At 43.3% G+C, this 17,613-nt stretch overlaps 1 protein-coding gene and 1 long non-coding RNA gene across 3 annotated transcripts in view; both read right to left on the bottom strand.

Moving 5' to 3' along the window:
* LOC100562670 (uncharacterized) overlaps window positions 1-8,967 on the bottom strand; it is a 60,224-nt gene extending 51,257 nt beyond the window's left edge. Inside the window, exon 1 of one of the 2 annotated variants that reach the window (XM_016991440.2) lies at window positions 8,414-8,967. In XM_016991440.2, coding sequence (XP_016846929.1) covers window positions 8,414-8,482 — 69 coding nt within the window. In that variant the 5' untranslated portion in view covers window positions 8,483-8,967. The remainder of the gene's footprint in view (window positions 1-8,413) is intronic. The other variant, XM_003217367.3, reaches the window with a different exon arrangement.
* Window positions 2,132-8,081, bottom strand: LOC134297013 (uncharacterized). Its single transcript, XR_010003758.1, has 2 exons — window positions 7,855-8,081; window positions 2,132-6,344 (listed from the first exon to the last, which is right to left on the bottom strand). It is a non-coding gene; the product is annotated as an uncharacterized LOC134297013 (long non-coding RNA).
* Window positions 8,968-17,613: the final 8,646 nt, after the last annotated feature.

Here is a 17,613-nt window from a genome sequence, read left to right as displayed (position 1 = left end):
ATTCCCACAAACAGCCTGTTTTTCTCTTATTTGTCAAGCTGCATAGGCTCTGAAAGAGTATAGAGCTAGTGGGCATCTAGATAGTGTTAGCTCTGTGTTATTGTGTGTTTTCCGGGCTGTATGGCGATGTTCCATAAGCATTCTGTCCTGAGGTTTTGCCCACATCTATGGCAGGCATCCTCAGAGGTTGTGAGGTATATTGGAAAAACTAAGCAAGATGCATTAATATATATGTGTGTATGTATGTTTATATATACATGCATATCTGTGAGGGAGAATAATGTTATAGGTAATTCAATATTATCTTATTTTATGTATATCCTTTTCCATTTCCCCCCTTATTTTCTTATTTTATTTTTATTTTGTTTTGCTCCCCTCTTCTCCCCCTTCTATCTTTTCTTCTCTTCTCCCCCTTCTTTCTTTCACTGGGGGACTCACAGGGGTGTTGGTTTTGTTTTGTTTTTTTTCGTCTGTTTGTTTGTTTTTTCTTTTGTAAAATCTTACCGTGTGTCTATATTGTTTTTGTGTATTATAATCTTCTTGGAAAGCACTAATAAAAATATTATTTAAAAAAAAGGAAAAACTAAGCAAGGAAGGTTTATATGTCTGTGGAAGGTCCAGGGTGGAAGAAAGAACTCCTGTCTGTTGGAGGCCCGTGTGAATGTTGTAATTAATCACCTTGATTAGCATTAATGGCCTTGCCAGGTTCATGTCCTGGCTTCTTCCTGTCTGGGGGAATCCTTTTTTCAGAGGTGTTAGTTGACCCTGATTTATTCATGTCTGGGATTCCTCTGTTTTCAGAGTGTTGTTTTTTTGCCTGCCATAGATGGGGGTGAAATGGCTGAAAGTGAGGAGGAGTTGAAGAGCCTTATCACCAAGGTGAAAGAATAAAGTGCAAAAGTTGGGCTGCAGTTAAATATCAAGAAAACCAAGATTATGGCAACCAGTCAAAAGTGAAAGAAGATAGACGCTTTTGAACTTTGGTGCTAGAGAAAAATCCAGAGAGTGCCTTGGACTGCAAGAAGATCCAACCAGTCTATACTCCAGGAAATAATGCTCGGCTGCTTACTGGAGGGAAGGATATTGGAGGCAAATATGAAATATTTTAGCCACATCATGAGAAGACAAAAAGCTTGGAAAATATCATGATGCTGGGGAAAATGGAAGGAAAAAGGAAGAGAGGCCGACCAAGGGCAAGATGGATGGATGGTATCCTTGAAGTGACTGGCTTGACCTTGAAGGAACTGGGGGCGGTGACGGCTGACAGGGAGCTCTGGCATAGACTGGGCCATGAGGTCACAAAGAGTCGGAAATGACTGAACGAATAAAGAAGATGAGGTGGGTGAAACGTCAGGAGAGAATGCTTCTGGAACATGGCCAAGCAGCCCGAAAAACTCACAACCACCCTGTGATTCTGGCTATGAAAGCCTTCGACAACACAGAGTTAGCTACTAAAAAAGTCACTGGCTCACTTCCTTCAGAATATAATTTATTGTTATGTGCATTTTCTGAACTTGAAGTGACCCTAAGGATCATGGGGGTTTCTGGGGCTGAGAGTGTGTAACTCACCAAAGGTCACTGTGGGTTTTCATGATTGAACAGGAAATCAAACCCTGGTCTCCAGAGTCAAAATCCAACACTCAAACCCACGACATCATATTGGCTTCCTCACACTATAATATAGATTTTGAGAAGAGACACTGGCTTGTGGGAAAGTATTATAATAGTAACTATTGGCTTTGAAAATGCAACTATGTATCAAAGGTTGCCCATATGTTTATTTCTGAGACACACCCTACTTCTTTCCCTAATGATTAGTCTATCTATACAAAGTTAGCCACAACACATGTTCTTAATAACTCCTGCTTTTAGCAGCTTGCATCTTGACTGTATCCCAGATCAGATCACAGAGAATCAAGATCACATCACACTTGCCCCATCACTGAGATATATTTCCTTTGCTATATTTAAGACAGCCAAAAGAGAAAAACAAAATAATTTAATCCAGGTGTAGGCAATTGTGGCTGTGCAGATGTGACTGTACTGCAGTTTCCATCATCCCTCACTATTGGCGTATTTGACTAGGAGTGTTGGCTGCTGAAGAACAACCATGTGAAGAAAACATGACCCCCACATACTCAATTTAGTTTATCCATATTTATAACATGCTGCCAACTTATATAAACAAGCACACATATTGTGATGACTCATGGGCCATGTAGTCCCGTCCCCAGCACTGTTGTGACAGATGAAGAGGAAAACTTAGGTTTCCCACCGTTTCAGCCAGAATTGGAGCCCTTGCACCTGCAGGAGATTTGCCTTCCAGAAGTCTGCCAAACAAGCCCTGAGCCGAAATCTCCCCCATTTTCTCGCCGTGATTATTATAAACAACAGAAAGGCGCTCAGGAGGCGTCTCGCAGGAGCGCTAGGATTGCTGCCAGGCATTCAGCTGATTAAGCCTGCTTCCCATGGGAAACTTTAGGGAGTCATGCATCTGGACACAGAGGATGGCTTTCGGTTCTGGTTCCCCAGAGAATTGTTCTTTGGCGGGAAAACGAGACCCTATTTAGGTGTTTTGCCCACGTAGGAATCTTGTGGAGTCAATTCGTCAGCTTCGGGAGTAGGTTGTGTGTGGACTACGCTACTCCCGCGTTCAAGCCCTTTGCTCCCGTTTCTAGCCTTGCCTTGCTTCCCAGGACCTTGCCTTGCTCCACGGACCTTGCCTTGCTTTCCGGACCTCGCCACGAATTTACCACGGATCCTGTTCTTGCTCCTCGTTTCTTGTTGCCTTGAATTAAGCCTAGTGTTCCAAGAATCAAGTTTACTTCCTAGCCTTGCTTAAGTTTCATGGACTATAGGACCTTGTCATCTCCCCTCACTTTGCTTGGCAAAGTGAGTGTTTCGGTTACTGGATTACAACTTTGCACCTTAATATTTCATATTGGACATTGTTTCTTTGGACTAATTTTGACCTTTCCTGGAAGGTCTACTTCTGGACTATTTTCTACACTTGTTTTTATTAACTTTATATATTCCCACAATAAAGATATTAAATAGATTCTGGCCTCTGTGTATGGTTATTGGTGCTCTGCAGCCTGGGTCCTGACACATATCTTCTCTCTAAACACTTTTATAATTTCCCTTTGTATTGATTGATTCATGGACATTATTTGAAAATCTTATATGGTATTAGCAGAGAGTGAAGGATCAATGTGATTGGGGTCCCCAAAAAAAGCCAGTTTCCCCACTTTCCCAGTCATCTTGTCAATAATAGTTTATTGAACCTTTGGAGTTGTTGAAAACTTTTGTATCATGTGGCCAAAGCTTGTCTTCCTGGAGCAATGCTCATTTGCAACACAATCCTCGAGTATATATTTTATTTATATCTTGATGGAACAGCTTGGAAAAGGTTGGAGTTTTTTGTTTTGTTATAGTACTAGTTGTAGTTGTTGTAGTAGTAATAGTATTCATCCTAGAATCCATTAGCCATTCCTAGCTGGGACATTCTAGGATTTGTACTCCCAAATAAGGCAACTGGTTTAAACTCGCAGATATCTCTAGGGCACTAGCGCTTGGTTTCATTGATTCCTAGAAATCCCAACAAGAAAGAGAGATTCAGCCAAAAAAATGGCAGTCAAATCTGATGTAGAAAACATGTCAGCTGAATCCAAGACTACAGGCCTTTATAGAAATGAGAACACGTGCAAGCAAATCAAGGAGCCAAACCATTAACAAAATCACAGAGTTGGAAAACCCTGTAAGAGTCCCCTTGTTCAACCCGCTGCCATGCAGGAATATAATCAAAGCACTTCTAAGAGATGCCCATTTGATCTCAAGACTTCTAGAGGAGGAAGGTCCATCCGTTCTGAGGCCCCTTCCAGATAAGCCCTATCTCCCAGGATCTAATCCCAGGTTTTCTATTTATCCCAGATTACCTGGCAGTGTGGACTCATATAATTCAGTTTAAAGCAGATCCTGGGATATAGGGCCTGTCTGGGAGAGCCCTGAGAGTAAATAATCCATTTCAATAAAGAATTCAAACACTGGATACACCCAAAAAATAAATATCAGAAAACATTATTCTCATTCAAAGGCAGGTTTCGATTTGTTTGTTTTTAACCAGGTGGGTCCATCATTATTTCCATATAGTTAAGCTTTTTTGAATATTTGAGCAGCCTGTTTCAGAAAACTTAACCTACCTAATTTTCAGAATATGCTTCCAATACTCCAAGTGCAATACAATTTAAAAAGAACACTAAGGGGACATCTATACTGTAGTGTTAATGCAGCTTGATACAATTTTAACTGCCAAAATTCAATGTGATGAAATCATGGGAACTGTAGTTTTACAAGGTCTTTAGCTTTCTCTGCCAAGGAGTGCTGGTGCTTCATCAAGCTACAACGCCTATGAATTCATGGCAGTTAAAGTGCTGTCAAACTGCATTAACTCTACTGTGCAGACTAGAGCCAGCTTTAAAGGGGCCTGCTGCATAGCTTCCCCATCCTTGATCATTCTAATTTAGGAAAAGGAAGACTTTTATTGGAGGCAAAGCAGTTATCTGTTTCACATCTTCATATTTCACCCTCTCCAGTTCTCTTTCTAGAAGAGGAAGTTGCAGATTTAAGAAAGCTCATGCTTTTTCTTTGGAGGTGGTGAATCCTTTTTTAAAAACCCAAAATTTGACAGAGGTTAATGCCAAACCCACTCTAAAATCCAATGTCTTCAAACAGGACATTGTTCAGGTGGCTGTCACAAGCCTTCCTAAGCTTTTATTCTCAGCTGGACCATATATGTATGATCCCCTCGACTTCTAAAAGTGCTTGGGAGTTCACCGCAAACATCACAAAAAGCTTTGTCTAGGGCCAAATCTACACTGCCATATAGTGCAGTTTCACAATGCAGATTAACTGCATCGAATTGGATTATATGAGTCTACACTGCCATATAATGCAGTTGAACTGCACTGAATTGGATTATAAGAGTTTACACTGCCACATGCAATTAAACTGCATTATATGGCAGTATAGATAGGACCAAAGTCTCTGGATGCTCCCCAGCCTTGCCAGATATTTATATTCCATTCATGAGAGTGGGAAAGAAGGAGGAAGTGAGAAATCAGAGACCATGGTGCAGAAAAAGGGAGGCCCTGGTCTTTGTTTAAGAACTATATAAAATGACAAAAGCCAGACAAGCGGAGACTAGGCCTATAATAAATTAATTTACAGAAAAGTGAACAAGGAAAGCAGCAACAAGGGAGAGGGTAGGATTCTGTTTTCTTACATGTACTAAAAAGTTTGTCTTGCTGAATTGAAGAAGTTTTCCTCAGATTTGAGGAACCATGGCTTTAGCGCTTGGGGACTACCAATCCTAGCTATATAGCTATGGCTGGCTGAGGGGTTCTGAAAGAGGCAGTCCCCACGCATTTCCAAGCTCCTCCCAGAACAGGGGCCAAGCAACCCAACTCAAAGCCTGCAAAGTTCCTTCTAACTCTGTGGTTCCCAACCTTTGGGCCTCCAGGTGTTTTGGACTTCAGTTCCCACACTTCCTAACAGCTGGTAAGCTGGCTGGGATTTCTGGGAGTTGTAGTCCAAAACACCTCGAGGCCCAAAGGTTGGGAGCCACCGTTCTAACTGGTTGCATGTCAAATACGTTTTCCCCAACCCCATCCAGGCACATAAGTCTCTCTCAGAAGGTGCTTTCTCAACATCCACCTGTTGACTGGCTTACGGTCAAATCTGACATGAAAAACTTTCCAAATTGCACTTGTTGGTTGAATTCAAGACCACAGGCCTTTACAGAAGTGAATCCGCATGCAAGCAAATCAATTAGTCAAACTATTAACAGAATCAGAGTTGGATGAAGCTACAAGGGCCACCTTGGCTGTCTCGACACTGCCATTTTTAACTACCATGGCTCAATGCTATGGAAGCCTGTGATTGGTGGTTTGGCAAGGCACCCAAACTCTTTGGCAGAGCAGGAAAGAGTTATGATAACTGCCTCATGATTCCATAGCATTAACTGGTGGCAATTAATAATAGTAATGATAATAATAATAATAATAACTTTATTTCTTACCCACCTCTCAAATCTGAGGTGGATTACAACATAGTTAAAACACAAAATGATTGTAAAAACTCTATAAATATACATATTAAAAGTTAAAGTGATATCAAAGTGCATTCATTTTGCAGTGTAGATGCACTCCTTTCATGCAAAAATTCATAATTCCAGCACTTCTAAAATATGCCTATCCAACCTCTTTTTAAAACTGTTCAGCATCATCTGCAGACATGTGTGCAATTGAATGGGATGAATTCTTCACATAACCAGGACACTCTTGGGGCTGGAAAGCATAAAATTGAGTTTAGTGGAGAGAGAATATCTGAACTGAAACTGGCCTTCGGTGGAACTTAGGCCTCATTGACACTGCCATATAATGCAGTTCGAAATCACATTATATGGTCAGTGTAGTCCAGGCATGGGCAAACTTCAGCCCTCCAGGTGATTTGGACTTCAACTCCCACAATTCCTAACAGCCTACTGGCTGTTAGGAATTGTGGGAGTTAAAGTCCGAAACACCTAGAGGGTCCAAGTTTGGCCATGCCTGGTCTACATTGACCATATAATGTGATTTCTGCATTGATCTGCATTATATGAATCTTACAGGCATGAGCAAACTTCGGCCCTCCAGGTATTTTGGACTTCAACTCCCAGAAATCCTGGCTAGGCTACCAGTAGTTAGGAATTGTGGGAGTTGAAGTCCAAACACCTAGAAGGCTGAAGTTTGCCCATGTCTGGTCTACACAGACCATATAATGCAGTTTCAAAATGCAATGTATATGATAGAACCCAACACTTGTTCTGAAAGAGGTCCAGGCAAAGTCAAGCAAACAATCCCAGAAAGGCACTGCAGACTAATTCAGCCAGAGAAGTCAGCCATAGCAGAGCACTTGATGAACCACGACATGCGAGTGTGGAGAACAGCAAACCACAGACCACCTATTACAATGCAGTCTGAGCCCTGCCACATGCACAAAGGAGGACCTTCTTATAGCAACAACAGAGGCACTCCAAGTGGCCAGCTTCTGGTCAAAGGGCCTTTAGTATAATGCCAAATTTTTAACTTTGCTTACGTTTTTAAATACATTACAAGGGCATCCTCAATTTGCTTCTAATACAATAAATAAATAAACTTGATGAACCAACCTGGACACAACATATTATTTGAGAATACAGAAATGCTGGACCACTCTAACAACCACCACGTCAGACTACACCGAGAAGCCAGTGAAATCCACAAACATGTGGACAATTTCAACAGAAAGGAGGAAACCATGAAAATGAACAAAATCTGGCTTCCAATATTAAATAACAAAAATAAGGACAGTAAATGAAATGGAGATGAGCACCAACCCCCATTTTTCAGGTTTAAAAAAAACCTGGTTTGCTCATGAATTGAAACTGATTAACCAAATCCCTATGAGTGTCCACTGAAGTTTATCTGTCTTGAGTGTCCACTGAAGATTATCGATGGAGCCTGATTTCCAAATCATTTTGCGTTATGGAACTACTCCATGATTCACAAAAAAAAAAAAAGTTTCACACACACACACACACACCCATTTTTTCTAGGGGGAAACTTTTATCTACTTTACCTTTAAATAAAGAACAACACTAAAAAAAAGAGGAATTCCAGACATGAATCAATCAGTGCCAGCTAGCACCTCCCAACAAAGAATTCCCCCAGGCAGAAAGCAGCCAGGCTTTGAAGCTGCAAACCATTCAATGCTAATCAAGATGGCCAACTGCAATGTTCACACTTGCCTAAAGCAAGCAAGAAGTCTTTTTCTCACCTTGGACATTCCAGATATATAAACCACACAGCCCCTGAGGTTGCCTGCCATAGAAGTAGGTGAAACGTCAGGAGAGAATGCTTCTGGAACTTCTGAGGATGCCTGCCATAGATGTGGGCGAAACGTCAGGAGAGAATGCTTCTGGAACATGGCCATACAGCCCGAAAAATATACAACAACCTTCTAGAACTTGGCCGGGAAACTCACAGCAACCCTATGGCAGTGTACCTGGAGCTAGAAAGCCCAACTCTTGCTCTGAAAAAGGCCCAGGCAAAGTCAAGCAAACAACCCCAGTCCAGTTCCCCTCACCAGTTCAGCTTGGGGCCTATCTGCACTGGAGAATGAATGCAGTTTGACACCACCTGAAATGCCATATAGACTTCTGGGAGTTGTGGTTTCTCGCGGTCTTTGGCCTTCCGGTATCTCACCGAAATACAACTCCCAGGGTTCCAGGGCACTGAGTTCAAGTGGTGTCAAACTGCATGCAGTCTGCAGTGTAGATGCTCCTTGGGGGGAGGGGCGCATCCGATTCCCGCATCCCTCCTGGAAAGAAGCTCACCTTTAGCTGGAAAGGCTGGATCTCGCCCAAACTCTGGTTCCTGAGCTTCTTCGTCAGGACCTTGAGCATGGTCCAGCCCTGGGGAGGCAGGAAGGGCTCCAGCTTCACGGCCAACCTCTGCTGGGGGCAGCGCCGGGCAGGGAGGAGGCTGGAGCGGGAAGGGCCGCCTCGCTCACCGCATCCTGAGCGGCTTCTTCGGGTCTCAAAAGGCCCCCAAGGAAGCCCCCTCGCCCTCCGCCTTGCTTTCCCAAAGAGCAAGCGTCTTCATTGGTTGCGGAGGGAACTAAAGTGGGAACTTTGGCAGCAGGTTTAGGATGAATGTTGTTACTCCTCTCTTTTTTACCTTGATGCAACTAGAGCTTCGAGGGGAGAGGGGCTGAAAAGGTGCTCCCTCTCAGCCTGCCCGCATCTCTTTCCTTTCCTCTCCCACTTTCTCTCCTAGTTCGGGGCTTCCGCGCAGGCGCGCACTCCCCGGCTTCTCCTCTTCCTCGCTCGCTCGCTTGGTGAAAACTTTTCTGCCCGTAAGACAACGCTCAGCCCCGGCTCCGCGATTGGACGGCCAGGGCGGAGCGTGTCAAGTTGAAGGGGCGGGCCTTCCCTTAAAGGGAAACCAAAAGGGACCCCCTGCCAAGGGGAGGTCCCCACGCTTCTAGCCCCGCCCCCTGCCAGTCCAGACCCGCTCCTCGAAGTGCCACTCCCACCCCCCAGACTTGCCAGACTATGGCACAGCCTTGTAGTTTGGAATACCCAAACATTTGACCAAATTACAGACATGAATCAATCAGGGGCAGCTAACACCACCCAACAAAGGATTCCCCCAGGCAGGAATGAAGCTTGCAAGACCATTAATGCTAATCAAGGTGATTAATTGTAACATTCACACTAGCCTCCAACAGACAAGAGTTCCTTCTCCCACCCTGGACCTTCCACAGATATATAAACCTCCCTTGGTTAGTTTTCCAATATACCTCACAACAGGGATAAATGCAAGATACTTCACTTTGGCAGAAAAAAATAGAATGCAAAGATACAGAATGGGGGACGCTTGGCTAGACAGCAGTACATGTGAAAAAGATCTTGGAGTCCTTGTGGACAACAAGTTAAACATGAGCCAGCAATGTGATGCGGCTGCTAAGAAAGCCAACAGGATTTTGGCCTGCATCAATAGGGGTATAGCGTCTAGATCCAGGGAAGTCATGCTACCCCTCTATTCTGCCTTAGTCAGGCCACACCTGGAACACTGTGTCCAATTCTGGGCACCACAGTTGAAGGGAGATGTTGATAAGCTGGAATGTGTCCAGAGGAGGGCAACTTGTCTGGAGAACAAGCCCTATGAGGAGTGGCTTAAAGAACTGGGCATGTTTAGCCTGCAGAAGAGAAGGCTAAGAGGAGACATGATAGCCATGTACAAATATGTGAGGGGAAGTCATAGGGAGGAGGGAGCAAGCTTGTTTTCTGCTGCCCTGCAGACTAGGACGCGGAACAATGGCTTCAAACTACAGGAAAGGAGATTCCACCTGAACATCAGGAAGAACTTCCTCACTGTGAGGGTTGTTCGACAGTGGAACTCTCTCCTCCGGGCCGTGGTGAAGGCTCCTTCTTTGGAGGCTTTTAAGCAGAGGCTTGGATGGCCATCTGTTGGGGGTGCTTTGAATGCGATTTCCTGCTTCTTAGCGGGGGGGCTGGACTGGATGGCCCATGAGGTCTCTTCCAACTCTACTATTCTGTGATTCTATTACTCTGAGGATGCCTGCCACAAATGTGTGTGAAAGGTCAGGACAGAATGCCCAGAAAATGCACAGCAACCCATTTGACAAAATCAGAGACTGCAGCAAAGAAAACAACAGCAGGAAGGCAGAGCACGTGCAGGCAAAACTATATGACTGGTGTCACTCCTTGGGAAGAGATCACCACCCAGTCCAGCCCTCTGCCATGCGGGAACATACCATCAAAGCACCCTCACAGACAGACCTGCAGCCAGAAAAATATTCAGGAGGTGTTGAAACTTTTTCCCCCAGATGACTTTTCAGGGCCTTGTTGAGTTCTGGCATGAGACCATCATTGTGGAAAGGTTCTTCACAGGTTAATAGGTCCTGAATCTTTATTCCCTCTTAAAGCCAGTTCTTGTCGGTCACAAAGGATAATAGTTTCCACCACCAAACAGAAGTTTCTTTCTGTTTTCTTCTGCTTTCTTCTTATTTCCTTTATCATCAAGGCATTTTCCACTGTGAATTAGCAAGAAGTTTTCAGCCAAGCTTACTTACTTATTTACTTAGGCGATCCCTCGTTATCCAAGTATGATGGTCCTCCGGGTGTAGTGTTTTGGCAGTGGGTACGTAGGTGACTGTGGAGTCCTATTCTTGACCTGCATGTTCTTCCACAGTGATGGCATCAGATTCCACATGGAAGGCGGTTCCGGTCAGGGATGGCTTGACGCACCTTCCTATAGGCACGTTTCTCCCTTCAGCCAAGCACAAGTTGTTCTGATGGTACTCTGTTTTTTGGTGTCTATTGAAGATTACTATTGCATTTTCCCATTGCACAAAGGGTTTAGCCACCAATGCACCTTCACCCTCCAGCTTCTCCTCCAAACACCACACTGTACTTACAGAGCACACCTTGTACATGTAATGAGTAGACTAACCAGAGAAATCTGCTGAACCATTTCGGTTGTAAGCTTAGACACCGCATTGACATAGCATGGCAATGGAGTCTGTGGATTTTACACAAATTGAGCTTTCACTTGGTCATCAGAAACAGTCTTGTTCATATAAGTCCAATGACACAGCTTCATCTCTTTGCTCTTGTTCCATTGTTTTTTGGCAGGGTTTCAACTACAGTCACTTCCACTATGTCTGCTATTGCTGCTATTGAAATGTAAATTGGTAGAAAGTTGGTAATGATGTCATGAATAATCAAATTTTGGTTGAGGTAGTGCTTGTAGTTCTGGAGAGACTCTAACTTTTGCTTGCTCGCAGATGGCCATCCAGCCTCTGCTTAAAAACCTCCAGAGAAGGAGACTCCACCACACTCAGAGGCCGTACTGTTGAGCACCTCGAATTATCAGGGAATTTTTCCTAATGTTTAAGTGGAATCTTCTTTTCCTGCAATTTGTTACTCCATGTCCATGTCTCCAGAGCAGCAGAAAAGAAGCTTGCCTCTTCCTCAATATGGCATCCTTTCAAATAGTTAAACATGGCTATCATGACCTCTTTCAGCCTTCTTTTCATCAGGCTAAACTTTCCCAACTCCCTACGCTCCTCAAACGGCTTCATTTCCAAACCTTTGATCATTTTGATTGTCCTTCTCTGGACATGTTCTAGCTTGTCAATATCCTTCTTGAATACTGGTGCCATAGCATTCCTGTCTATTGATGGGCAATCACTTGTGGCCGAGTATGATTGCCTTCCATGGGTAGAGTCTTGGCAATGAATCCATAAGTTACTGCAGTGATTATTCTGGATCTGCATGGTCTTTCACAACAAGGGCATAGATGGAAGGCGGCCATGACAAGGGTTTGCTTGACATGTGTTTCTCTTGGCACGTTTCTCACTTTTACCCTCTGTCTATGCCTCTTCGAATTCCATGGCACCATTGGTAACAGCTCTGGGGCCAGGTCTTCCCAGTTCTCAATGTTTATTCAGCATTTTTAGGTTAGCTTTAAGCCCATCTTTAAATCTCTTTTGCTGTCCCCTGACTTTTTGTTTTCCGTTCTTGAACTGAGAATAAAGTTAATTGCTTTAGGTGAGGTCTCAGCAAAGAAGAATAGACTTCTCTTGATCTAGACCAGTGGTTCTCAACCTGTGGGTCCCCAGCTGTTTTGGCCTACAACTCCCAGAAATCACAGACAGTTTACCAGCTGTTAGGATTTCTGGAAGTTGATGGCCAAAACACCTGGGGATCCACAAGTTAAGAACCACTGATCTAGACACTATAAATATGGTGTCACCCGTCTCTTCCTATGGACCTCCAGTTTGGCCTGAGTAGTGTAACTAAAATACCAAGAAATGTGGTAGAATGATTGACTATAACCAACAAACCATAAAAAAGCAAGACACACTTGCAGCATGTCCAGACAAAATCATGTCACTGGTGCCACCTGGTGTGATAACCATGACCTCCTGCTTTAGCAGAACACAGTGGAGCCTCCAGTGGCCTAGGGGATAAAAGCCTTGTGACTTGAAGGTTGGGTTGCTGACCTGAAGGCTGCCAGGTTCGAATCCCACCCGGGGAGAGTGCGGATGAGCTCCCTCTATCAGCTCCAGCTCCACGTGGGGACATGAGAGAAGCCTCCCACAAGGATGGTAAAACGTCAAAACATCCAGGCGTCCTCTGGGTAACGTCCTTGCAGACGGCCAATTCTCTCACTCCAGAAGCAACTCCAGTTGCTCCTGACACGAAAAAAAAAGCAGAGCACAGTGTTGTAGCTATAAAAAACCCCACAAAATTTGAAAAAAATCAAAGACAGCAACTGAAACAATAGTATGCACTTGAGGAACATGCAAACAAAACCACACAGTTGATGTCACCCAGTATGATAACTTCTGGTGTCACCCTCCCTCCTGTGGACCTCCTGCTTTACCAGAGCAAACCACAATATTGTAGTTAGAATATCAGAACATTTGACAAAATCAGTGACGATAACAAACCAGCAGCAACAAGAGCAACAGTATGCGCTTATAGCATGTGTAGATGAAATCACATGATTATGTTACCTGATGTGGTAACTCATGGTGTCAACTCATGGACCTCCTACCCTTATAGACCAGACCACATTCTTGTAGATGAAATACCAGGTAATTTGACAAAATCTGAGAGGAGGAGGTTTTTAAAAGAAGAGGAAGAAGAGAGAAGAAGACTTGTCCCACTGCTGCCAAGTGGGATTGTCAGATTGAAAAATGGATACAGTTCCTCTATTTTTAATGGTTATGTAGAACAAAGTATTTCAGCAGATGTGATTGTCCTGAAATCAGGTACAAGCTACACTCACGGACTTACTCTCCCAATTCTATACAACCACTTTTTAATGTGTCAGAAGCAATTGAGAATATACTTCAAGTCGCTTCTGGTGTGAGAGAATCAGCCATCTTTAAAGACTTGGCCCAGGGGACGCCCAGATGTATTAACATCCTGTGGGAAGCTTCTCTCATGTCCCCGCATGGGAAGCTGGGGCTGACGGAAGGGAGCTCACCTCATCTTGCCAATTTGAATTGCTGACCTACAAGTCTTCCAGTCAGCAGTTCAGCCGGCACAAGGGTTTAACCCATTGCACCACCGCGGCTAAAGATACAGTAAAGATATTTAACGTGCAGAAGCCTTCTCCAATGTTCAATCTGACAATACTAAGATGAAGTATAGTTGTTTCTGTAACTATCTAAAATTTGGACATTGCCTTTTCCAAAGAAAGTATTTTGCCTACCCCCGCCTCAGTGAAATCTTCTTTCAATGCCTAGATTTGAAAAATTGTCATGGCTTTAAACATTTGTTTGAACCTTTACAAATACAATTTCAGAATTAAAAGAAAAAAGGTTATTTTTTTATAAGAAAAAAGGCCAGGCATCATAAATATCAGAGTTCTCATCATGAATATTTTTCGGTGCCTCAATTTCTGGAAACCTAGATTTTGGGGACTGAAGGGAAATGTCACTGCAAGGCGAAATTCTTATTTGGAGAGCAAATAACTTTATATTCTCCCTCTGTCATGGCTGGCAGGAGCTTTCAGAAAAATGTTAATTGCAATGACTTTCCAGCATAGATGCAAGTACAATGAATTCCCTCTGAGGAGTTAAATCCTTTATTGTGTGTCCCAATTATATGAATATTTTAATGTAAAAATTTTATTCCTACTTGGTAGCCTAAATCCAACTATAAGTCTGAGCTTTCTTTTGTAGTAAGTCAAATTTCCATCTAAATAAAGCAAAAAGCTAGTCCTGAAGAATCATGGGCAATGGTGTAGTTCTCTAAGTGTATGTATGTATACGTGTATGTTTGTTTATTTATCTCAATGTATGCATTTTATTAATGGATCTGTAAACAGAATTGCATTGAGTAATTCTCAGTATTGGAAGAGTAATATCAGATATATTTTTTCCCAAATGAGCATGTGAACTAAATTATCTTAGTCAACTTCCTGGGTAGGCCAATCAAGCAGATCTTATGAAGCAAGGACTTCCACAGTCTGAACACAACTGGTGAGAAGATTCTGTTCCACCTATATTCATCTTCAGTATATTTTAAAGACAGAACCAGAACAAACTTTCCAAAAACAAGCCAGTGCTCATCTACATGGGCCCTTTATCCTGGGGTGGGGGGAAGCAACTCTGTGGTAGCTGCATGATGCACAGAGTTGATTCAGGTTAATGCAATCTTGAACCTTTTTTTTAAAGTCATACGTTGCTCCAAATTTTACCTGAGAATCTGGAGCAAACTGCGGCTTTATGCCCATGTAAGCAGTTGGGCCAATTCTAAGAATGAACTGGCCACAACTGTTTATCTCACCGTCCCATATTCCCCAGGCTCAGGCAGCTTGGAGATACAGAGTGGCCTTCATGGTCTCCCTCCTGTTCTTGTTGTAACAGCAGCCAGTGTGTGTGTCATTACTAGTGTCCCTCAGTGTTACCTGGAGTGCCATTGGAGAAGAAACAAAAGCCATCAGAGAACATGCTTCTTGTGAGTTCGAGAACTGCCTTCTGTGAGCTCGAGCAAGTACATGGCACATATACTGTAGATTTTGGTGCTCTGTAATGTTGAAAGTATGTTAAAGGTAGATTGGTTAGAGCAGAGTTTCTCAAACTGTGCTTCCCAGATGTTTTGGACTTTAATTCCAACAATTTCTAACAGCTAGTAAGCTGGTTGGGCGTTCTGAGAGCTGAAGTCCAAAACACCTGGAGGAGCACAAGTTTGAGAAACACTGGGTTAAAGTGTTGAGGTAAGATTCAGGTCCAGATTGAGCAGGGCCATTGGGTGACCTTGGGCTGGTTACTGTTTTCAGACTGGTCAAGTTCGCATGATTATTGTTAAGATAAAGTGTGGAGGAGGAGAACCACAAATGCCTCCTTGCGTTTATTGGGAGAGGTATAAAACTAACATACAAAAGTCAGTGTGATGTAGTTCTCTCCATGTGTATATTATTTGTCTACATGATTTGATGATTAAATATTTGGGGGATTCTGGAAGTTGTAGTCTGACACTTATCCAATTTTTGACAGGAATGATTATCTTTATTATTGTACTTGCTCATCTCAAACTCCCAGAATCACTCAAGCTTTTCCTATTATTTTCATATATTTTAGGCTTTGGCTGCCTGGGAGCTTTGTATACTCTTCCTCGTTCCAGACATACTCCTGTGAAGTAGTTGATGGATTGCTGTTTATTTAAACTCAAGGCCATCCTTTGGCTTTTCAAACTGTTTATAACTCACTCTGAACATTTAGCATAAGGTAGACCATGAGCCTCAATAAATAAACATTTGTGTTAAGGCAGGAATGAAGGGGTAGGAGGAAATGGCCATATAAGGAGGTACGAGCAGGCCAGGAACACAGCCGATGGGTTATCACATGGTTTCCCTGAAATCATGTGTTTTGAGAGAAACGAAAGTAATGAAATGTAATACTGCACCACAAATATGCACCAATGGTTTGATATGTGGGCGGTCGTAAACTGAACCCACTGAATTGTATAAATAGACACTCGACCCTGTCTGCGGCGTTCTCCCTTTTGAGCATCTAGTTGTGCGTGGGATGAACCTCTGCAGCTGCAGGAAACTTTTAGTAAACTGCTTTCTTTGGGAAAAAGAAAAAACCTCCAGTTGTCTGTCTCCTACTTCCACTGCGTCCGCACAGACACACGAGAAGCCGGGAAGAGGGGAAATCTGGTTTCCGCTACATTTTCTGGTGACCCCGACGTGATTCCACAATAAGACGGGCCAGGAGATCGGAGACGGATCCCGTTGGCGGGACGGTCCCAACTCGGCGGTGGGGGCCAGAGGCAACTACCGTGAGACGAGAAGGGGCCCCTGAATATTGTAAGACCGGCTGCGGTACTTGCCTCTGATGCCAACGCCGGCCGACGGTGGGAGCCGCAACGACAGCGAGGTTCCAAAGAAACCAGGCAGGGAAAAGGATCCAGGGAAAAGTCCAGGGGCGAAGGTTGGTCCGACGTCTACAGCAATCTGGCAAGTATAGTGGTTAAAATGAGACACTAAGGGAACACAGTTACCAGCGCCGGGAGGGGACACACAAAGGTTCCCAGGGAGGTATAAAAGGGTTTCTGTCTTGTGATTCCTGACACACACCGTTGAGTGTCCAGGTGCCCAGTCCAAGGCAGTCCCCTCTATTAGGCAGGATGGGAGGCAGTGGGTTCAAATCCACCACCCCATTACAGTGTATGTTAGATAATTTCGGCTCAGTTGCAAGTAGAGCCGTAGAAGGAATTCCCCAGAGAACAAGACTTGTGAGGGTGCCCCAAGACCAAGTCGTGCAGGGCTCATGAGGAGTCGCAACTCCCGGGGAAAGGAAAAAAAAAAACTGTTTGATTTCTTTGTCATATGTGGGAAATAATGAGTTTCAAGTTCTGCATGTTTCGTGGTAATATTGAAGTGAAAATGAAAAATGAGTCTATAGATTTACACAAAAAATGTTGAGCACAAATATCTAGAAATGTTTTATTACGGTTGAAAAAATCTGATTCGAAGAGGTTCTGTCTGTGTTAGTTTGCTTTTGCTGACAAGCTGCAGAGAGGCAGAAAAAGGGAGGGAGTTAAAGTGGTGTTGAGGCTCAGAAAGTTTTTTTTTTTTTTCCTTGTTATTTCTGAGGAACAAAGGCTGTTTTCTTAAAAAGTTTTCTTTTGCACCTGGGCCTCATGCCAAAAAGATAGTGGGAAAATCTTGACAGTTCAAGGTAAAAACTCCCTGTTATTCTGGTTAAACTCAGGCGAAATGCCCAGAGGAAGATAATGGAATTCCAGTGGACAGCCAAGGTCAATGAAAGCCGCTGTGAAATGTAATGTGAATTTAATATGAAAAAAAAAAAGAAAGAAAGAAAATGATGATGTAAATGTGTGTATATATATATATATATATATAATATTTTGGGGTTCTGTCTTTCACCTGGATCTTAAATCCTTGCTTTGGACTTATTTTGGGACAACTGGGTGAGAATGTTTTCATGAGCTGAGAGAGAGTGTGTGACTTTATCTAAACA

This window comes from Anolis carolinensis, chromosome 1 (assembly GCF_035594765.1).
Source record: "Anolis carolinensis isolate JA03-04 chromosome 1, rAnoCar3.1.pri, whole genome shotgun sequence".
Classification (NCBI taxonomy): Eukaryota; Metazoa; Chordata; class Lepidosauria; order Squamata; family Dactyloidae; genus Anolis; species Anolis carolinensis.
This window is presented reverse-complemented; position numbering and strand designations above follow the sequence as displayed.